The sequence below is a fragment of the Rhinoraja longicauda genome, chromosome 18 (assembly GCF_053455715.1).
Source record: "Rhinoraja longicauda isolate Sanriku21f chromosome 18, sRhiLon1.1, whole genome shotgun sequence".
NCBI lineage: Eukaryota > Metazoa > Chordata > Chondrichthyes > Rajiformes > Arhynchobatidae > Rhinoraja > Rhinoraja longicauda.
This window is the reverse complement of record NC_135970.1, coordinates 40133723-40156864: the sequence shown is the minus strand read 5'-3', so window position 1 is coordinate 40156864 and position 23142 is coordinate 40133723. Positions and strand designations below refer to the sequence as shown.

Below are 23142 nucleotides of genomic sequence, written 5' to 3'. Positions count from 1 at the left end.
CACTCCAGGAAGACTGGAAACACTCCAATGGTTTCCAAACTGTAAAATATCTTTTTGTCCTAGCAAATCTCTCAATGGGATTATTCTGCGCAGTCCTTACCAGAATACAAATTTTGGGTTGGGACCCTTCCGAATGGGGGTGGGGAGGTGAGTGGGGATTTTGATAGGCCACCGTTTAAGAATAAGGGGTAGGCCATTTAGAACTGAGATGAGGAAAAACTTTTTCAATCAGAGTTGTCAATCTGTGGAATTCTCTGCATCAGAAGGCAGTGGAGGCCAATTCTCTGAATGCATTCAAGAGAGCTAAATAGAGCTCTTAAGGATAGCGGAGTCAGGGGGTGTGGGGAGAAGGCAGGAACGGGGTACTGATTGAGAATAATCAGCCATGATCACATTGAATGACTGAAGAGCCGAATGGCCTCCTCCTGCACCTATTGTTTATTGTCTATTAATTGAAACCTTCCAAGTGTGAGTACAGCCAGATGTTACATGTAGGTAAAGAGAAGAATCATTGTTCCTTTTCTCATTGACTTTATTTCCTTAACTGCCTGGGAGGTGCTTAAAACGGCATCAGAGGCACATGCACTCAAACAATACATCAAAACTTATATATAAATTACAAATTCTACAAGACAATGAAGATTATAAAGGTTGCAAAAAGATTTGTGCATAGCACAATTAGAAAAGAAATAGTCCAGGCCGTGCAAGAGGTGGTCCATGTTGCTTTTGGTGTATTTCCAAAAATAGTTGGATCGATTATCAGAAATGGCCACCACAGGTGGCTTCTTTATTGTTGACCTTCCCAACTTTACATTGAGACATTCTTTGTAAATCCTGCATAGCTGTAAATCCTTCACTGGGACTAGATCTCCTTTTGGAATGCTGGAGTAACTCAGCAGACAACATGGATGGGTGAGGTTTTGGGTTGGGACCCTTCCCAATGGGGGTGGGGAGTATACAGGTGAGTGGGGATTTTGAAAGGTACATGGTTGGTCAAAGGCTGGAGATGAAGGCACAAAAAATGTGAGATAACAATGGAAGAGATGTGTATCAATCTTGAATTTAAACCTGTCCCCCTGAGTTACTCCAGCATTTTGTGTGTGTGTGTGTCTTCTTCCGTCCTTGTCTCACACTTTTGTATGTCTTCATCTTTGACCTTTATCCATCCAGCTACCTTCCACTCCACAATCAGACTGACGGAAGGTCACCTGTCCGTGTTCTCCAGTGATGCTGCCTGCCCTGGCCCCTGCAGTTACTCCAGCACTTTGTATCTGTACCTGCAGTTACTCCAGCACTTTGTACCTGCACCTGCAGTTACTCCAGCACTTTGTACCTGCACCTGCAGCTCCTTCAGTTCTCCAGCTGACGTCACGAGAGCCTTTCGATTTCCAACTACAATTCCCATAAGGCCGAGCGGGAACCCCCTCCTCAATTTCCGGCTGGTCACTTCCATAAATAAACGGTCGCCGGGCGGAGCGTCTCGGGATAGCGGGGAGCGGACACGGCGGGCGCGGTGAGTGAGTGAGCGGACGGCGGTGCGGGCGGGCGCGGTGAGTGAGTGAGTGAGCGGACGGCGGCGCGATGCGGGGGGGGGCGGAGTGTGCAGACGGCGGTGCGGGCGGGCGCGGTGAGTGAATGAGCGGACGGCGGTGCGGGCGGGCGCAGTGAGTGAGCGGACGGACGGCGGTGCGGGCGGGCGCGGTGAGTGAGCGGACGGCGGCGCGATGCGGGCGGGCGCGGAGTGTGCGGGCGCAGTGGGTGGGTGAGTGAGCGAGTGAGCGGGCGGCGGTGCGGGCGGGCGGGCAGGTTGCTGAGGGGCATCGGACGAATGGACAAATGGCAGCGGCCGGTGAGGCGGGCGGGCGGCCCGGGCTGTTGGAGCCGGTGGTCTGGGCGGGAGGCCTTGCCCCCTCTGCTGCACCACTCAGTCCCGCTGAGTTCCTCCATCATTTTGTGGGCACAAAAACACACGAGCACAGCGCCCGCCTCACGTACAAATACACAGAGGAAGGGTCTCGACCCCAAACGTCACCTATTCCTTTTCTCCAGAGATGTCAAGCGTCTCCGATTTGTTAAACCGCCCTGGCTGGGCTGGGCTGGGTTGGGTTGGGTTGGGCTGGGCTGGGCTGGGTTGGGTTGGGTTGGGCTGGGCTGGGCTGGGTTGGGCTGGGCTGGGTTGGGCTGGGCTGGGCTGCGTTGGGCTGGGCTGGGCTGGGTTGGGTTGGGTTGGGCTGGGCTGGGTTGGGTTGGGCTGGGTTGGGCTGGGTTGGGCTGGGCTGGGTTGGGTTGGGTTGGGCTGGGCTGGGCTGGGCTGGGCTGGGTTGGGCTGGGCTGGGTTGGGTTGGGTTGGGCTGGGCTGGGCTGGGCTGGGCTGCGTTGGGCTGGGCTGCGTTGGGCTGGGCTGCGTTGGGCTGGGCTGGGTTGGGTTGGGCTGGGCTGCGTTGGGCTGGGCTGGGCTGGGCTGGGCTGGGCTGCGTTGGGCTGGGCTGGGTTGGGTTGGGCTGGGTTGGGCTGGGCTGGAGTCGCTGGAGTCACGACACAACAAAGGCAATGCCCGCTGATGTACTGTCTGTCTACAAAGAGACCCATGGCATCATCCCTAGTAGTAACATCTCTCACTTCATGCCATCCAATACCCAGAATATGTACAACACAGTCCTCAGGTCACACTTCATTTATACTAGAATTAGAGCAAAGAGAGGAGATCTTATCGAAACGCATAAGATTATTAAGGGATTTATTCACAAAATGCTGGAGTAACTCAGCAGGTCAGGCAGCATCTCGGGAGAGAAGGAATGGGTGACGTTTCTGGGTCGAGACCCTTCTTCAGACTGATGTCGGGGGTGGGGCGGGACAAAGGAAGGATATAGGTGGAGACAGGAAGATAGAGGGAGATCTGGGAAGGAGGAGGGGAAGGGAGGGGCAGAGGAGCTATCTGAAGTTGGAGAAGTCGACGTTCATACCACCGGGCTTAAGATTATTAAGGGGATGGACACGTTAGAGGCAGGAAACATGTTCCCAATGTTGGGGGAGTCCAGAACAAGGGGCCACAGTTTAAGAATAAGGGGTAGGCCATTTAGAACGGAGATGAGGAAAAACCTTTTTCAGTCAGAGTTGTCAGAGGCCAATTCTCTGAATGCATTCAAGAGAGAGCTAGATAGAGCTCTTAAGGATAGCGGAGTCAGGGGGTATGGGGAGAAGGCAGGAACGGGGTACTGATTGAGAATGATCAGCCATGATCACATTGAATGGCAGTGCTGGCTCGAAGGGCCGAATGGCCTCCTCCTGCATCTATTGTCTATTGTCAAACAAAGATAGCCACCTCCAGTCACTATGTCCATGGACTGACTATCCCAGAGTGGAACATCCTTCCCGGCACCACCAGATGTGCACCAACCTTGTCACTCTTCAAGTCACAGCTCGACGACTTGGACATGGATCATCTCACCAAACTTGCCCACATAAAAATTTAAATAACCCTTTTGCAACCAGTACCCACGCGAGCGAAACCTGCAACAGATGGCCCAGCTGTTGGCGGTTGTGCAGCAGAAAGCAGAAAATCAGGACCTGCTGAGTTATTTTGTGTTTGCCCATATAATCATCCACACCTCACCTACCAAGTACCTATCTGTACTTTAACATAAAACAAGGAGCACCTCACCATACTTGCGAAAAATTTGGCTGTACTTGACTGTACTGTACGGACAGACTGGTTTCTAAACTAACTGATTTAGGACTCTCCCAATCTATCTGTAACTGGATTAAGGACTTCCTGACCAATCGGCCCCAGATGGTCAGATTAGGCCCTCACACATCCTCCACTCTCACAATCAGCACCGGCTGCCCACAAGGATGCGTGTTGAGCCCTCTTCTCTACGCCCTTTACACCCATGACTGCACCCCCACTCATCCTACCAACGCCATCATCAAGTTTGCGGATGACACGACTGTGGTTGGACTCGTCTCAGGAGACGACGAGACAGCCTACAGAGATGAAGTCCAAAAACTGATAGGATGGTGTGCGGAAAACAATCTGGCTCTGAATCCTTCCAAGACAAAAGAACTCATAATAGACTTCCGAAGACACAATATGGGCTACACACCACTGCATATCAGCGGGGTTTGTGTGGAAAGGGTCCCTGCCTTCAAGTTCCTGGGCACGCATATTGCTGAGGATCTCTCCTGGACCACAAACACCATAGCGGCAGTCAAAAAGACACAGCAGCGGCCTACTTTCTGAGGATCCTCAGGAAGAACAACCTGCAAGAGCAGCTGCTAGTGACTTTCTACCGTTGCACCATCGAGAGTGTGCTGACGTACTGTATTTCTATGTGGTACACCAGCAGCTCAGAGGCAAACAAGAAAGCCCTTCAGAGGGTCATCAACTCTGCAAAGAAAATCATTGGTTGCCCACTGCCCTCTCTAGAGGAACTTTACTCCCTCCGCTGCCTCAGCAGAGCAGCCAACATCCTGAGGGATCCTTCCCACCCTGGTCATCAGCTGCTCCAACTGCTGCCCTCTGGTAGACGGTTCAGGTCCATTACATCACGGACTAATAGACTCAAGAACAGTTTCTACCCCAGTGTCATACGTGAGCTGAACACTGCCAGACACTCACATAAAACTGAAGGGAAGGAACGGAACTGATCGGAACACTGTCAGTTACTTGTCTGAAAACATAAGCCTCAATTTAATACAAGTTTACATTCTACTGCACTTATATTGTTGACATTTGCTAAACTTATTACATGTTACAACCGACCGCACCTTATATTTAATTACATTATTTTTAAAAAAACTTTTTTTTTTAAACGGCACTTGCAATATGTTAGCTCTCATTGCTGTGCAATAACTTGCTGTCTTGATTGCACTGTACACTACCTCGACCGTATTGTAATTGTTTTGTCTATATTGTATTAGAGGTCAGTTTGTTTAATTCAGTAGATTAGGTTTAGCTTGTTATGGATAAAGGTTTATCCTTTGTACTGTCTGCTGTGTGTGATTGCATCATCTGGACTGCTTTAATTTCGCTGTACTTTGTGTAGTGACAATAAAGGTTTTTTACAATTTTTTTACAAATTTTTACAAAATGCCAAGTTAAACTCATCTCTATAACTGAACTGAGAACATGACAGTGTACAGGGAGAAACTGCAGATGCTGGTTTACACCGAAGGTAGACATGAAATACTGGAGTAACTCAGCGGGTGAGTTGACCAATGAAAGCAAGCATGTTATATACTTTGTTCACAGCCACTTTAAGGAAACAATAGAAAAACCCCAAAGTCCCTGTGTTCATTAACATTCTTTCGTTCCCTACCATTTACCGTTTATATCCTATCCTTATTTGACTTCCCAAAAAGCATCACCTTGCACTTGGGATTAAATTCAAAATGCCAATGCTCTGTATGTCTCTTCATCTAATTTAATATTCTTATATAACCTTGGCTAACCTTTCCTGCTCTGCATAACACCAAAAAAATCATATTGTCTGTAAACATACCTCTTACATTCATGCCCAGTTTAGATTATCAGTTTAGTTTATTGTCACGTGTACCGAGGTACAGTGAAAAACTTTCCAATTTGGGGAATTGTGCCTGATACACCAAACACCAAATTATATCTATCGAATGAAAGAGTACCTAAGGGAAAAGTGGGTCCCCTCAGAGACTAAAGAGGCAATCTTAAATGAGGGGAAACAATATGGGCAAGGTCCTAAATGAATATTTTTTGTCAATCTTCACCAAAGTGAAGGACGTGGAAGATAGTGAGTTCAGAAAAGGATATGAGGATAATCATGAGCAGGGCAGTGATAACAATGAGTGTTAGATGTTCAGGGTTGACAAATTACTATTGTTACTATCTTAGTGACTTGAGCATGTAAAACTCATGTAGCTGGCTGATTGAGTACAGGAAGAATGCTGTAATCTTGGAAGTGCTACTAACATTAGATTGTAGCATGAATAATCAATGCCCCTCTTCCATAGAGAGTAATGGATTTCTTCCCAGTGTCTTGGCCTTTTGTTTACTCTTCATTCAAAATCTGTGTCTTGGCCTTTTGCACATTCTTCATTCACATTCATTCTCACTTGGTGGTTTGTGAGATCTTGCTGCTTACAAATAGACTGCTATTTTTCTATCATTATACCTGTTGAATGCAAGGTGCATTTTTTGTTTAAAAACATTTTTAGATGTTGAACCAACAGCATAACTAACATCACCAAAATAAACAGCAAAGTGCTGTTGTTACATGGCACATATACGGTGTCAAGTTTTGGTTCACAAGATTAAGAGTGAATTTCAGAGTTGAGAGTTTAAGTAGCAAATGCACAGCTGTCAGTACCTGCTGAAGAAATATGGATGGGCTTGATGCTAGACAAGGATAGATGCAGGAATCGTGGAGGATTGTAGGGCTGAAGGACATTGAAGCAACAGCCATCGACACCTACGCTCAGTCCACCTTGGCCTACTAGATCTCTCAGTTGCCAAACATTTTAACTCCCCTTCCCATTCCTATGCTGACCTTTCTGTCCTGGGCCTCTTCCACTGTCAGAGTGAAGCCACATACAAATTAGAGGAACAGCACTTCACATTTCGCTTGGGCAGCTTACAACCCAGCAGTATGAACGTTTGCATTCCCTCTCTCTCCGTCCTTCCTCTGCCCTAGGCGTCCTGCTAGTTTCACTGTTAATTCCCAGTTTTTATCACCTCTTCCACAGCCAAGAATGGATCATTGTGGGCTCCACCTTTCCGTGGTCATCGGTGCCAGCTCCGCTTTGTTTTGAACCTTTTCATACCTCTAATTTTCCTCTCCCCTGACTCTCAGTCTGAAGAAGGGTCTCGACCCGAAACATCACCTATTCCTCCTCTCCAGAGATGCTGCCTGACCCGCTGAGTTACTCCAGCATCATCTATCTCTATCTTCGATCAAACACAGCTTAGGCAGTCACTTAGCTCACTATTTTTTCAGTACAGAAATGATGGCTCAGCTACTGAATATTTACAGCACTTTCTCTCTATTTCAGATTCCCACTATCCATGGTATTGTGCACGTGTACAGGAGAAGTGTCTTCATCAGTGTATTTTCATCTCAAAGAAACAAAGAGTGCTGGATTCTAGGGAATGAAGTCTGGCAAGTAGTACATGTTTTGCGGAATGTTAATCAAAATAATAGGTTTAGAATAATAATGGGACTGAACAAAAATGAATCAAATGCTGAACTAGTTAACTTGAATAAGTTTAGGTTTATTATTGTCACGTATACCACGGAACAGTGGTCTTACATGCTATCCAATCACATTAGATAATACTGTATATAAATACAATCACGTCAAACTCGACTACAATAGGTAGAGCAAAGGGGAACGCATGGAGTGCTGCATATAGTTAGAAAAGAGATTTAAAAGAGTATTGCGATTGCATCAAATGAAGTAGTTCCTCTGGGAAGAGCATGTAAAGAGTCGGCACGATCTGGCACCGACTTCTGTGAGTTAAAAAGTGACATGGCAGGTGAATTGGGATTGAAAATTGGTAATAAAATTGTCCAACCGGAATCCTTTAAAGATGAGATGGGATGGGTACAAAATAGATACCAGACACAAGGGAGAGCCGATGCCGGTTACAAAAACCGACACTGTTGGGTTGTGGACCAAAACTTGAGATCCTAGGATAATAAAACAAATGAGACTAAAATGAGACAGAGGAGGTGGTTTCTCTGACCAATACAAGATTTATAATCACACAGTTGTCCATTTCTCCAGAAATGTCCCCTTTATACCATTATTATGGCCATTTTAGAACATAGAACAGTACAGGAATGGGCCCTTCGGCCCACAATGTTTGCGCCGAATATAATGGCAAGTTAAACTGATCTCATCTTCCCGTACAGGATCCATATTCTTCCATTCCTTGCACTTCTCTGTGCCTGTTAAACTCACTATCATATCTATCTCCACCACCACCCCAAAATATTGCATTAACTCTTCAAGATGGAACAGTCTTTAATCTATAACTGCAAATGTACGTTCCTGTTGAATTATAACTCAATTGCCAAAGTCCTGTTTGAAATGTTTTTTACAGTCATTTTTACACAATTTATTGAAAACTATTGAAACCATTTTGGCTTAGCCGAATATATCACTGAAATAGTTCCCGATCCCAATTGCTTAATTTTGTGGATGGCTACGGAATTGTATTCTGAGTGGAATACCACACTGGGGGTTTTTTACAAGTCCCCAGAGTGAAGCAGGAATTATGATCAGCAGAGCTCAAAGCTGCTGTCTTTTACAGGTTCTAAGTCAAAAAGCTGCATGAAGTATACTTGAAGAGCATCAAACATGCCTTTGGAACCAGAGAAACCACAGGAAGGGAACCGGGAGGAAGAAGACCCAGTGGGTACACATCATAGTAGGCAGAGGGATGCAGAAGCCGAGAATCTACATCATCAAATGAGACCAGGCACTGAAATCGCCTGCAGTGGAAACACTCTCCCTTGTAAGTTTGTATTCACACATCTCGGTCTTGACTCACGTCTAGGACCACAGTTGGAAATTAAAGGAAGAACATGAATGGTATTTAATATAAAGCATTTTTGTTTTCCTCTCTTTGTGAACTGCTCTGCAAATTCTAAATTACCAACACAGAAATAGGTGGCGTAGCGATAGAGTTGCTGCCTTACAGCAACAGATGACTGGTGCTTGTCTGTACGGAGTTTCTACGTTCACTCCGTGAACTGCGTGAGTTTTCTCCGGGACCTCTGGTTTCCTCCCACACTCCAGAGATGTGTAGATTGTAGGCTAATTGCCTTGGAATAATTGAAAATTATCCCTAGCGTGTGTAGGATAGTGTTAATATGCGGGGTCGGCGCGGACTCGGTGGGCCGAAGGGCTTGTTTCCGCGCTGTATCTCTTAACTAAACTAATCTAAATCAATACATAATTTAGTAAGATTACATGGAAACGTATTGCAAAAGGGAATGAAATAGCAAACACATATTATTAGAATAAATTGTTCTTGTTATTATGTCACTGCATAAATACAATTCCCGTTGCATTGAAAAAAATTACTGCTTCATAAACTTCCAAAGCCACGTATGAGGTGTTAAAAATGGAATGTTTAGAATATTTAAATTTGAAAATAGGATGTTGATAATATTTAAGTTACACTAGACTGACGTGAACCTGTTGGGTGCAAACCTCTCCTGCGGGCCCGGTGACCCTCCCCCAACTGACGATCCGTGGACCCGTTGCCGGGCAGGGAGTGTCGCCCGGGGGTGTGGGCGGGCAAGGGGGGACAGGGAGGTGGAGAGGGAGCCACTCACCTCGTACCCTTGTGGCCAGCGCTCTTCTGCGGCGAACGGCGGCTACGGCCATCTTGTTGGACCCTCTGCCGCCATGCTGCACGGGAGGAAGGTCAGGCGCGGGGCACGCCGGGGCGGGCGGTGGTCCTCCCGATGGGGGGGGGGGGAGGCGCATTCATTAAAGTTTATTAAGTAATTAAAAAAAAAAAAAGTAACAAAAGTTGATTTATTGAGACTGCGGGGGAATGGTGAGTAGGGTGGGCCTAAAATTGTTGCGCTATCGTTTTCGCTGTATTTCCGAATGAACGAACCCAAACAAACCGCACAAACAAACAAACGGGGGTACAAACAAGATGAGAGTTTAGTATTATATATAGATTTTATTTTAAATAATTTCTTGTGCTGTGGGAGGTGAACAGATTAGTAGAAAGATATGATTATTTAGTTTTCTTCTCGTGGTCTATCTAATTACGAATTGAATAGATGTTTAATATTACAGAGCCTTAATGCTTTGTTCCGCTAGTTTGTGGCATTCAATAACCAATTAGTGTTTCAGATTTTCTTGTTAAACCAGACCTTGCATTCCACTACCCAAGGAGTGATGTTAGCGTAAGCTAAGGGACCTATTACCATCTTGCATATTTTTAAGAATGTAAAGGATATATGGTATTGAAGTATGAACATGCCATGACATCATTGTTTTTATTTGTGATTCTAGCTGTTTCCCCCAATCTGGTATCAGCAGAGGAATTAATTGAGACTGGAAAAGGGGTTTGCAACATGGCTCTAGCCCATGAGATCGTGGTCGATGAAAGTTTTGTAATCAAACAGCGGGGTTTACCAGAGAGCAGGTACCTTTTTTCAATAGAACAGAAGTTGTTTATTTTGTAGCTTTTGTAATCCCACATTTTTAGTTCTTGTCAATACATCAATTAGGTTACAACCAAAATTATTGAAATTAAAATGATTGAATCTGATTCTTCATTTGGTTTCAATGATAATTGCCAATTATTTCCGAAACAAAGCTTGGCCAAGGCTAATTTAGGGTAAACTGAACTTTTCTGTTTGTGGTCACTGTGACATAATTACATAATTCTTTTTAAAACATGAAACATGTGGGTTGGGTGATGGGAGATGTTGAAACCTGACTCCAACTCATCCAATGTCTGGTTGGGAAAAGCCTTCTGTTTTAAAACCTTTTCCCCAAGTTCACCTCTGATTTATTTCCCAATTATTTTAAATCCTTGACTTTTAGTCACTGACCTACTTGCCATGGGAAACAGTTTTTCCTTTGTGTTCCATCAAAGCCCCATCATGTTGAACAACTTGGTTAAACCTATTCTAATCTAAGAAGAGCAATCCTATCTTCAGATCACTGCCTCTCCAAGATACAGACACTCTTCCAAAGAGTGACCCCTGGGAATGTCCGGCATGGCCATTCAAAGAAGGAAAGATACATTTGGCATGGTATTGAGACCCTCAAGTCAAGTCAAGTTTATTTGTCACATACACATACAAGATGTGCAGTGAAATGAAAGTGGCAATGCCTGCGGATTGTGCAAAATAATTACAATTACAGCATAAAAGTTTAAATTAATACAGAAAAAAGAAATTTAGTTCCTGGAGATATAATAGTTAACAGTCCTGATGGCCTGTGGGAAGAAACTCCGTCTCATCCTCTCCGTTTTCACAGCGTGACAGCGGAGGCGTTTGCCTGACCGTAGCAGCTGGAACAGTCCGTTGCTGGGGTGGTAGAGGTCCCCCATAATCTTGCTTGCTCTTGATCTGCACCTCCTGATGTATAGGTCCTGCAGGGGGGCGAGTGTAGTTCCCATAGTGCGTTCTGCCGAATGCACTACTCTCCGCAGGGCCTTCCTGTCCTGGCCAGTGCTGTTCCCAAACCAGATTGAGATGTTGCCTGACAGGCAACATGGAACATGGACCTTGGGTCCATGCAGGGAATGCGTTGTAAGGAACAGACCACTTCAGTCTATCTACCCACTTGCCCTGACTGAAGAAGGGTCTCGACCCGAAACGTCACCCATTCCTTCTCTCCAGAGATGCTGCCTGTCCCGCTGAGTTACTCCAGCTTTTTGTGTCTATCTTCGGTGTAAACCAGCATCTGCAGTTCCTTCTTACCCACTTGCCCTGCCCATCTCCTGCCCCCTTCGTGCATGGGTCTGGGTTCCTACTTAAGTCTCATCAGTCGCGTGAGAAGTCACAAAACTATCTTGGAACCAAGTCACCCTTGATGCCGAGGGACTGCCTACAATTGAAGAGATATGGACACCCTTCCTATAGAAAAAGAAATATAAAAGTTTGCTAAATCGATAGACAGATGAGTAGCTTCCTCAATTAATTGACCAAGATAGCCTATAATATCGAATTTAATGGGATCAAAATTGCATTTATAGAACCAAAAAATACATATATATTAAAGCAGAGAGTGACTATAACTAATTAATAGTTGCTATCATGTAGAAGATAGGCACAAAATGCTGGAGTAACTCACTGGGACAGGCAGCATCTCTGGAGAGAAGGAATGGGTGACATTTCGGGTCGAGACCTTCTTCAGACTGGTTAGGGATAAGGGAAATGAGAGATATAGACGATGATGTGGAGAGATAAAAAACAATGAATAAAAGATATGTAAAAAAGTAACGATGATAAAGGAAACAGGCCATTGTTAGCTGTTTGTAGGGTGAGAATGAGAAGCTGGTGTGACGGGCGGGGGAGGGATAGATGGAGAGGGAATGCTGGGGCTTCCTGAAGTGAGAGAAATCAATATTCATGTCAACAGTTTTGAGAAGACGGTTGAAGATATTATGAAAAAAGCCTTTTGGGATTGTTTACAAGCCCAGCTAAACGAGGATCCACCAGTTTACGACCATGCAATCAAGCTCCTATCTGAGATTAAAGAGGTAAGATTTTACGTCGGGATTATGGTGCACCATCCATTTCAGTTTGATACTGTAAACAGTTGTTTAGAAATAGTATTTAGAAGAGCAAATCCTGTTCGACCTTGGTGCTTTACCCTCCGGAGGAGGTGGTGATAGTGGGCTGATAAAGGCATATTGTTGGCCCTCCGGTCCAACACGCCAATGCCAACCAAGGTGCCCCATCTCAGATCACCCCATCTGCCCGCGTTTGGCCTACATCCCTCTCAACCTTTTCTCACCATGACTTGTCCAAATGTCTTTGTTATTATATCTGCCCCAACCACTTCCTCTAGCAGCTCATTTTCTCCAGAGGATTACACATTTCACATTATGAATCAGCCAGGTAGTACATAGAACAGTAAGCACAGGTAGTGCAGGAGTGGTATTTGCAGATTTACATTTCTCATAATCCCTGTCATAACCAGATATGGAATTAGACCAATCCTAGTTTCAGCTTGGCCATGAGAAAGCAATTGGTTTCAAAATTGCATGACTAAAAGGGAAAAGCATGTTTAGTTTTAATCTCTAAACTGTGTAACATGAATGAATGACCAGAGATCAGTTTATATCGATAACGATGATCTACAAAGTAACACTAAAAATACTGGATATACTCAGCAGGCCAAATAGCCTCCGTGCAAAGAGAAACGGTTAACCTTTCATGACCAGGACACTGTCACGAGGGAGGAGATTTTCAATTCGATTTACAAAGTTCAGTAAGCTGCTTTCTTGTATCTATTAATTATAACTGCTTACATGATGATGTGTTGTGAATACCAAACTGGATGGGAGATGGAGCTAGATGAAATAGTTTTCAAAATTGGAATCAGATAAATGTTATATCATTTAAATACCATTGGTGCAACCACTACTAATCTTGGTATACAGCAGTTCTAAATATCCATTATCATTTGAGATTTCTCAGTAACCTTCTCCAATTCTTTCTTGCTTTTCCATTCAATGATTAAAATAAGAAGATAAGGAATTGGAACAGGAATAGACCAAACAGTGACTCAAGCTGTTCTGTTGTTTCGTAAGATCAGGACCCATCTGATCCATGGCCTATTCTCCTTTGACCCTCCAATAGTTCAAAAGTATGTCAGGGACTTTTGTTTAATGATATGCAAATGATTATTAATTTTCAGTTGTGGATTTCCGAGATAAAATAGCTATTACATAGATGATACCAGTGTTTTGGCAGTAAAAAGGTATCCCCATGTCTTTTAAAAACATTTTGTTATATTCACATTGAAAGTGTTCAAATAAATAGTTTGGATGCTTCCATCTAGTTTCTGATTCAGCTCTATTACCTTTCAGGCTCTACTCTCATTCTTGCTGCCCGGTCACTCCAGGTTAAGGAACCAAATCAATGAAGTTCTGGATCTGGACCTCATCAAGCAGGAGGCTGAGAATGGAGCATTGAACATCCCCAAACTAGCTGACTTCATTATTGGTATGATGGGGACTCTCTGTGCCCCTATCAGGGATGAAGACATCAAGCTCATCAGGAACATCTTAGACGTGGTTCTGTTATTCAGGCAAGATTATGTATTGATAATTTAATACACGATGGCGCACCGGTAGATTTGCTGCCTTGCAGCACCGGAGACCCAGGTTTGATCCGGACTACGGGTGGTGTCTGTACGGAGTTTGTATGATCTCCCTGTGACCGTGTGGTTTTCTTCGGATTCTACTCCCACACTCCAAAGACGTACAAGTTTGGAGGTTAATTGGCTTCAGTAAAATTGTCCCAAGTGTGTAGGATAGTGTGAGTATAAGTGTACGGGGATCACTGGTCCGATCAGACTCGGTGGATCGAAGGGCCTGTTTCCGCACTGTATCTCGAAACTAAACTAAACTAAATAAACTTAATAACAAGTGAAACTTATTCATGGATTTTAAGTTTTATTCAACTGGGTGTCCGATTGAAAACTAATGTAATACATAATCCCTTCTGACCTTCTGTTCATTTCACTCCCCTCATTAGTGACCAATTTTGTATCTTAAATACGATTGTGAAAGAAACTGGGAAATTCTGTCTTATTTCTGGATTCATAATAGCCCCCAAGTGGGATACTAACAGCTATGAAATCAAGTATTTCAAGTCACAAAATAATTGCGGAATAAGAAATTTGAAGAAAATAAATGTGAAACAACCTGTGAGCATCAGAACTATATATTTTGACAGGCACAATGAGTAGACTTAAAATGGAGTTTGCAACATAGTTATATGGCACCAATGCAATTTCTTCCTTCTTCCCCCTCTCTCCACAAACATGGAAACTCTTGACTATGTTAGAGGCAGAAATGTGAGAAATTTCATTTCCTGCAAATTCTAACAAATGTATCAGCTGTGTTTGTGGTCACGTGTTTGGTTATAGTTGGGATTGCAAGGATCTTTTGATACATATTAATGACTAATGTACTTCCTGGCAAAGATTTCAAGACTTGGAAATGACAAGACTGAGAAATTTGGCAAAAAAAGAGGTATTAATAGACCACAAAAGAACATAAGTAGGCTGGTGTAATGGCAGCTAAAATTTAACACATAAACTGTGAAGTGATGCACTATGTTACTTAGAGAAAATGGAGACATTAACAACTACAAGTTGCACTTCTAAAGGGACCACAGGAACAAAGAGACTTGGGCGTGTCTGTGTGTGAAACCTTGAAGCAGTAAATACATAAAATATAGCTGTATATAAAATGTTTTAGCATTCTGCTGAGATAGTGTGGTGGGTATTTAATATGCAGATAATTTTCTTTATCATTGTAGGACAGTTAGAGAAAGCAATTATATGTATGATGCTGGGGTTCATAAGTGCTAATATTGAGGTTTTGTTGAACTTTTATAAACATTGGTTGTACCACAGTTGGAATAGGAAGATAGAATAGGAGATAGGGATTGGAATAGTGCAGCACAGTGGTGCAGCTGGTGAATCTGCTGCCTCACAGCGCCAGAGATCTGGGTTTGATTCTGACCTCGAGTGCTATCTGTGTAGAGTTTACATGTTCTCTCTGTGACCGTGTCTATTTCCTCCGGGTGCTCCATTTTCCTCTCACATCCAGTTTGTTGATTAATTGAGCTTGTGTCTCGTGACTGGATGCAAAGATGGATTACATAGAATTAGTGTGAACGTGTGATTGATGGTCCATGCTGCATCTTTCAATCATTCAATCAATGTGAATCGCCTAGAGAGAGCATAGAAATGTACTAAGATGATGTTAGGGTTGAGAAGTTTAAGCTCTGAGTGTAGCCAAAAGAATCTGGCATGGTCTCCTTGGAACTGGAAAGGTTGACAAAAGATTTTATTGAGATTACAAAATCCTCATGAGTGCAGTGTGAGTAGAAGGAAACTTCCCAATATTGAAGGTACTAAAGACCTGATTTGAAGTGAATTTTAGATTTAGATTTAGAGATACAGTGCGGATACAGGCCCTTCGGCCCACCGGGTCCGCACCGCCCAGCGATCCCTGCACATTAACACTATCCTACACACACTAGGGACAATTTTTACATTTACCCAGTCAATTAACCTACATACCTGTACGTCTTTGGAGTGTGGGAGGAAACCGAAGATCTCGGAGAAAACCCACGCAGGTCACAGGGAGAACGTACAAACTCCGTACAGACGGCGCCCGTAGTCAGGATCGAACCTGAGTCTCCGGCGCTGCATTCGCTGTAAGGCAGCAACTCTACCACTGCGCCACCGTGTCGCCCATTTCAGATGATCGCGAAGTAACATGAAGATTTTCTTTTCCAGAGGTGATAGTTCTGATCTCTCGTGCATCGTCTATGAATACATTGCACCATGGTGTGATTTTGGCCTTGAAAGAGAATTGTATATTTTTTAAATGTAAAACTACAAGGTTAAGAGGAGGGACTGAGTGCATTGGTCGGTAATGAGCCTAAACAGACTTAATGGGCTGAATCACTTCCTACTGTGCTGTAGCAATTCTGTGATGTTTATCAGTCAGGAAATGGTGGCTGATGCCTTTTTAGAAGAGTTCAAAATCGAAACGCAGAATACATCTCCCAACTCGCCACATCAGCTTTACATCATGACCCAAACACTGCTCTCAAGCCAGAGTGAAGGAGAGCTCACAGCTTCCAAGCAGAATGAAAGACCAGTCCTGGATGTGAAGCACATGTCTGTGTGTTTTGAACAGAATGACTCAAATGCACTTTGGAAAAAAAAAAGTAGTTTTTAAATGATTATAATTTGGTCCAAATGTGCCTTTTAAAGAAAATAATATGTAATTGTTTATGCCTTTTCTTCCAATTATGATGATGGATTTGCCCCGCTTATTTCTGCCGTTGAGCTGGGTGCATTAAGGTGTAATGTTGTGATACCCAAGACTGCAGCTGTACTGCTGCAGCCTAAAAAGATAAAGATGAGTTATGTTTATCATGAATTTTGTTTTTACAGGGAGATTTTTGCTGTGCTGGATCTAATGAAGCTTGACTGGGCGAATTTTGCCATTAGCAGTATCCGACCACATTTAATGGAAAAGTCTGTTGATTATGAGCGAAAGTGCTTCCAGGAATTCTTTGACAAACAACATGGTGAGAATAAAGAGTCATTTCTTGGCTTAACGTTCAACCTAGACTATTCGATAATCTTGTGCTTATCATTTGTGATTAATAAAAACTGAACTTTAAAATAAAATAATAACCAACATAAATGCTGTTCATATAAGTAGAGGAAGTAAAAGGAAATATGGGTGGATCATTTGATAATGATTATTACTGTGGTCACTCTTTGTAGGTAGAACTATCTTTAATAAAATCATTTCCATTGGGTATTTTCCGCACTAGCTCTCCATGCCAATTAGAATCAGAAGAAGGATAAATCAGTGATTAGGGTGTGTCTTTGTCACACTGTTGCAGGGAAATAATTAATTGATCAGATTGTTAGTCTCTGACATGTTTGAATTCAGACTGAAGAAGGGTCTTGACCTGAAACATTACCCATTCCTTCTCTCCAGAGATGCAGCCTGTCCCACTGAGTTACTCCAGCATTTTGTATCATTCTTCCGTTTAAACAAGCATCTGCAGTTCCTTTCTACACAAAGCCTTACACATTCCTGGCTTATAAAACAGTGCATTTCCTTATTTAGCAGAAATCACATTAACATTGGACTTTTCCTGACTTCAGAAAGGACATTGAGGCTGGGAAAGTACTTTTGAAGTACAGAGTACGGTCAACCCACATAAACACGAGTGTGATATCTGAGGAGAATTGATTGCAGTCTTTTATCCAGGGGAATCAAGAAGCAGAGGACAGGTTTAAGGCGAGGGGAAAAATTTAATGGGAACCTGAGTGGCAACGTTTTCACTCAGAGGTGGTGGGTGTATGGAATAAACTGCCACACGAGGAGGTTGAGGGGTACAGTGAAACCATTTAAAACACACTTGGACAGATCCATGGATAGGAAAGGTTTAGAGGGATATGGACAAAATGCAGCTAGATGGGACTAGTTTAGATAGGGCATCTTGGTTGTCATGGATGAGTTGTGACAAAGGGCCCGTTTCCACGCTGTATGACTATAATGACCAGACTGATTATGCGATTAAAGCAAATGGGAACCCACTAACATTTCCTTCCCCCTTACAATGAGCAACAAAATGCTTGCTAAATATTTACATTTCTGCCACTGGACTATTGCAAGCACTCTCAATTCTGTAAAGTTGGAAGATTCTGCATTAAGACATCTATTTCTGAAGTAAGTTTGTTTTAACTGACTTGATTTTCCTTTTTTGCCATAGGTTCTCTGGAGATCGCTACAGAATGGTTGCAAGAGACAGCAAGTGAACTCCTGAGTTCTGCTGGCTCTGTGCTTGATGGAGCCACAGCTGGTGCCACAGATGTATCGGCATTGTACCCTACCTCAGTGTTAAACCACGCCTATGTTAAATTACTGCAATGGGATCATGCCAGCAGACTCTTCCCAGAAGTGGGCATCCATTTCCTCACCCCGTATGCACCAATTGTTGAAGATACAAGAGTTTGTCCTCAGAGTGATTTTCTGTCTTTTTGTTCTTTCCTTAGCCTGTGCTGATGGACCAACCCCGCTTTAAGGAGATGCAACAGGAGCTGAATCAGTTGATCCTCATTGCAGCCGTGCTGCTGGTCGTATACAACATGACCGGCGCTGCCATATCAGGACTCTCTGGCTTTCTGGACCGACTGAAGGGCATTATTAAAGCCTTATTGACAGACATGCATTCTCAGTAAGTGATCTATTGGGTGCTGGGTTGATTTGGATTGTACCACCCAGACGATTTTCACAAAATATTTAAATCTTAATTTCAAAGATTCACTTTCAGATTGAATGAAACAAGCTGTGTAGTCCATCTCGAAGGCATCACAAAATGCTGGAGTAACTCAGCGGGTCAGGCAGCATCTCTGGAGAGAAGGAATGGTGACGTTTCGGGTCGAGACCCTTCTTCAGACTGATGAAGTCCATCTAATCAGTGCTGTTATCTATTCCCAAATTGAATAGTAATCCCAATCTTATGAACTTTTTGTTTCAATGAACACGTTCGAGAAGGAAAACACACTGAAAGTTAACTGGATTGATTTTTAAATATTAAGCAGAGATATGAAGTTAGTGAAGGAAAGTGCCACTGAGGAGAAATATCAATCATGATCTAATTGAATCATAGGAAAGGCATGAGGAGCAAATGGCCTTCTGGTGTTTCTATTTATCCCTCTACTTTTTGAACATTCCTTAAAATATGATGCTGACTTGGTTTCAATCATCAATATTTCATGTGGATAAAACTTCATACTTTCCCTGTGTCTTTAAATGTGTCCATAACTCTGACTCCCTTTGTTCTGGTCTGACTTTAAATATCCTGGGCCTTCAATATCCTATTTTTTGCATCTGCTTTCCCTTTTCCTCTATTATATTAACTTCCTTCCTACTTTATCTCGGCCCCTCTCCCGTCCATTCTCGCTGACTTCCTTCATCCTTCACCATCCACGTCACCTTCTCCCGACACCTTTCTTGCATCTCTCACACCTCTTCTGCCCTTCTCATCAGGACTAATCGCCCAGTGTTGTGAATGTCCTCTGAATAATTCCAGTTTATTTTCATGTAAGAAAACATTAACCAAGGACTTCGCCTTTGATTTTTTTTTCAATTTCACTTTCAAAATATTCACTGTTTTTGCAGTTCCTTTCATCTTGCCGAGACCATGACCAGTGTGAGTGAACAGATCTGTGTGGAAGTTAATAACTGCTTATCTCAGCACGGTTTCCCACTACTACCCACTGAGAAAGAGGCGGTATTGAAAGGTCAAATCCAGGCCATATCTAGTTCGGATAACTCTGTTCGAAAATTAATAGGTAAGAATACACAATGTAATGCATTAAATGCTGTGTTTGGAATGTACCTGATTTGGTGCCAGGCTGGTCAATGTTTAGGCATGCTTGTAGACTGACACCACCGACCCTCTCTTCCGCTCGCGTGATTGACTGTCTCAAACCAGGAGAGCATTTCCTTTTTTATTCTAATCCTTTTACCTAAGAGGTAATTACTTACCCATTTAAGAGGTGTGTTCCAGCATATTTGATCGTAAATTAACACTGCTTTTAATTGGACAGTTCAGGTAGATAACTTTCTGATAGTAATTGTAGAAAAGCTTTTGTATCTGTTTCAGTCTCTATTTACTTGTTGAGAATCTTATTTAAATCCTTCATTCTTGGCTATGATATGGCCTGGTTGCTCCAGTTCGATAAAAAGCCAGTTTCTAAGTAGTTTTAGCCATTGCTTTCCGAAATACTCCTCTTTCAGTTTGTTATCTTTTTTGCCAGATTTACGGATCCAGACTATTCTGAAGATGCATCTCTCTTCGAGCAATCCCAAATCAGTCACCGTCCCTGGAGGACTTGCCCCCATTAGAAAAGAGCTGGAGGAAATTACTGTCCGATTCCTTCACCTTGTAAACTATAACAAGTTGGTCTTCAATCCTTATTACGACACCATCTTGGCTAAAGTGCTCCAAAGGAATGAAACACTGCTTCCAGGGGCAAGTGAGACAGAACAGTGACCATCATATATTAAAGTATTGCACATTTGTACAAGATCTTTGCATTTGCGTGCGTCTCTGTATGCTTTAAGGAAAAACTAAGCTGGTTTCATTCTCCTTTTGTTTTGGGGATGGAAGATTGTGAAGAAGTATCTTGCTTTGGGATAATGTGTGGTTGGTGGGGAGTAGGACGAGGGTCCTTAAATTAAAGCCACTTGGCCATTGCTCTTTGTGTACAATATTTGTGCTATTACGCAAATATCAAATTCGCTTATGGTATAACATTAATCTTGCATTATACTTGAATAATCTTTCACCAAAATCTGTCGTCTCCTTGTTCCCCTACCCTAAAGCTCAGATGAAAGCATCTTGAGACTCTTTACAACATCAGAGGCACAAAGTCATTGGATAAAGTCCAAAATTAGATGCCCTTGTCAATAGGCTTTCACACGGCTAATCATCATGAATGGAATTCTAGTTGGTATCAATTAATCAAGAAAAGGATGACCCATGGCACCAAACAATGCCATGGTCTGTTGATACTGCAAAGCATAGGTAATAGTGCAAGTGGCTCACTGGACCTCTCTGGCAATCCTTGAGTCTTTGATGAATGCTGAGTCTCGTCAGTACAGTCCGCGAGCATGAATCCCATCTCTGCTTGTTCACGGCTCGTTAAACTAAACACCCTTTTTTACATGCATCTCTTTAAATAGACTGTAATCAGCAGAAAACCTCTCTATAGCAAAAAAGATATCCTTGATGTTTTTTTAGACTGTTGTGTGCTTACTTTTAGAATGCAGCTATAGCTCTTCAAACCTTTTTGCAGTCCTAATATTGATTCTGCATTCCAGTTTTACCAACTCACCATCAACTAGCTACATTTGCAACTTTGTTGTCAACTATGGATCAAATCCAATCTGGAAAACCATCAAAAATGTTATTGTATGAAAAATGGAAGAGCACTTAATGAAACTTCTTATGCCCATTGAGAAGCATCAAATGATATTCCTGTATGCCTCCAACTAGGTTTGTTCAGATACAGCCACATGTTTTCTTATACTGTTTATATATTTAAATATACAAGCAGCTCGCAAATGACCATCACTTTTGGAAATTAAATTAGTGTTGGAGTTGGAAACACTATAGAGGTTTACAGATGAGGATAATGCTTGAATTTGCTTTCATGCACTATAAACACATTTTAAATACAACCATCTTAAAATGAAAGCATTTATGTCACTCAGAAACAATGAGATACTCAAGTGTTTTTCCACTGTTGGCCATGATCTAATATTGGAGCTTTCTTGCTGAGCATTGTGCTTGCCTCTTGTGTCCTGTGGCAATGGAATTGGTATTGTACTGACTGCAAGTTGAACTTTACTTGTGTAAATGCTATTAACTTATTTTGTAAAAACTTGAGAATGGTGCTTTTTTTTTTGCAGCTGCATGTTTCCAGAACTTTGCAGTGTACAGTAGTAATAATGTATAGGTAGACACAAAATGCTGGAGTAACTCAGCGGGTCAGGCAGCATCTCTGGGGAGAAGGAATGTGTGATGTTACGGGTCGAGACCCTTCAGTAATAATGTATAGTATTTAAACAAAAAAAGGCAAACCTATGTATCGTGGTATAATAAAGGTACATCAAGTGACAGTAGTTGTTTTGCAAAGAGTGGATATTTTTAATTCATGCAAGTGATGCACAATGATTCTGACCACAGGTATTTTGTGCTGATGTGATAATTGTAAAAGGAAAGCCGTGGTCAGGAAGGGCAAGATTCTGCCATTTGTTGCCCACCAACTCCTATCCTTTCGAGGGTTGTGGGAAAGAGATGTTTAAGTTTAGAGTTTGATGTATCAAAGATCTGATGAGCTGACAAATTTTAGTGTAAGAATTTGGATAGGTAGTGCTACCTTGTGCTTCAGTCCTATCCTACTATTCACTGATAGTTGATCCACGACCTGACTGATTTCTAATTGATCACTTGTGGTTCCCTTAAAGTCCAAAAATCCATTGCTCTCAGTTCATCTCTCGGCAGACTGCACCTCCCTTTGTAGAATGTCTGAAGGATATTGTCTGTGCGAATGAAGGCTGAAAATTCTACCCCAGCTCCCACATGGAAGGGAAACCCAGCATTTAGTTAATAATCCAATGCATGTTGATGAACTGAAAACAATAGGCCCTGATCCTGCTCGTGACTGAAGCTGGCAAAGGTTTTGGAGAAGTAGAGGCAGCCATTCTCACTGCAGTATTTCCATCAGTCCTTTCCCAGATCAAAAATAGTATTGCTTGTGACAAAGAATTGAAAACTTGCTGAGGAGATTACTTTATATCGCCAACATAACCACTTCAGCTTAACTTTAGTTCCATTGAGTATTTCAGCAAACATTTTTCTGAAATGAATGTATGGCTGTAAAATGATGCTAATCCCTTGGATGTGGCAACAGCTTTCAACCCACTACATGGCAAAGTGCGACTATTGGTACACATGCAAGTGAGATGGGGTGGAAATTCATCCTAGTTTTGACTTGACAAACAGATTACAGAATGCATGTTGATCAAAGTTTTTGACTTTTAGAATTTCAGAACAAGGAATTTTTACAGGATGTATTTACCATATTAAATCAAGGATGAATTGTATTCTATAGCCAGGTATCCTGTAGTAATAATTTTACGAGCTGATGACAAAAAAATATATATTTTAAAATGCCAGATTAAATAATATTTTTTTACCTTTAACACATTTAAAGTCTTAAAGCATCTAAAAATAGTTGTGTTAAATTAAAACAATTTGGCCTGTTTTGCCTTTTATTTCTGAGCTACCAATTAATTCTGCTCTGCTCAAATGCTCACTTTTTTCTTTCATAAAT

General features: G+C 42.6%; 1 protein-coding gene across 4 annotated transcripts; it reads left to right on the top strand.

The window, feature by feature from the left end:
• Positions 1–1415: 1415 nt before the first annotated feature.
• On the top strand, positions 1416–21939 carry tcp11l1 (t-complex 11, testis-specific-like 1). 4 transcript variants are annotated; one of them, XM_078415555.1, is made up of 11 exons: positions 1416–1513; positions 7024–7130; positions 8288–8491; positions 10015–10147; positions 12097–12217; positions 13553–13773; positions 16666–16802; positions 18006–18193; positions 18289–18470; positions 19418–19590; positions 20059–21939. In XM_078415555.1, exons 3-11 carry the CDS (start codon positions 8335–8337, stop codon positions 20292–20294), a joined length of 1548 nt encoding a protein of 515 aa, XP_078271681.1. In that variant the 5' UTR covers positions 1416–1513; positions 7024–7130; positions 8288–8334; the 3' UTR covers positions 20295–21939. The 4 variants fall into 4 exon arrangements, with proteins under 4 accessions (XP_078271681.1, XP_078271683.1, XP_078271684.1 ...); XM_078415557.1 differs by lacking the exon at positions 1416–1513 and adding an exon at positions 1521–1550; XM_078415558.1 differs by lacking the exon at positions 1416–1513 and adding an exon at positions 1683–1701.
• The last annotated feature ends 1203 nt before the right edge of the window (positions 21940–23142 follow it).

What these genes read in the sequence shown, in the direction of transcription:
- tcp11l1 (XM_078415555.1), top strand. Translation starts at nt 8,335, where the DNA reads ATGCCTTTGGAACCAGAGAAACCACAGGAAGGGAACCGGGAGGAAGAA. An exon ending in CAGTGGAAACACTCTCCCTT is followed by an intron (nt 8,492 to 10,014) that starts GTAAGTTTGTAT and finishes TTGTGATTCTAG; the next exon opens with CTGTTTCCCCCAATCTGGTA. An exon ending in CGGGGTTTACCAGAGAGCAG is followed by an intron (nt 10,148 to 12,096) that starts GTACCTTTTTTC and finishes TCATGTCAACAG; the next exon opens with TTTTGAGAAGACGGTTGAAG.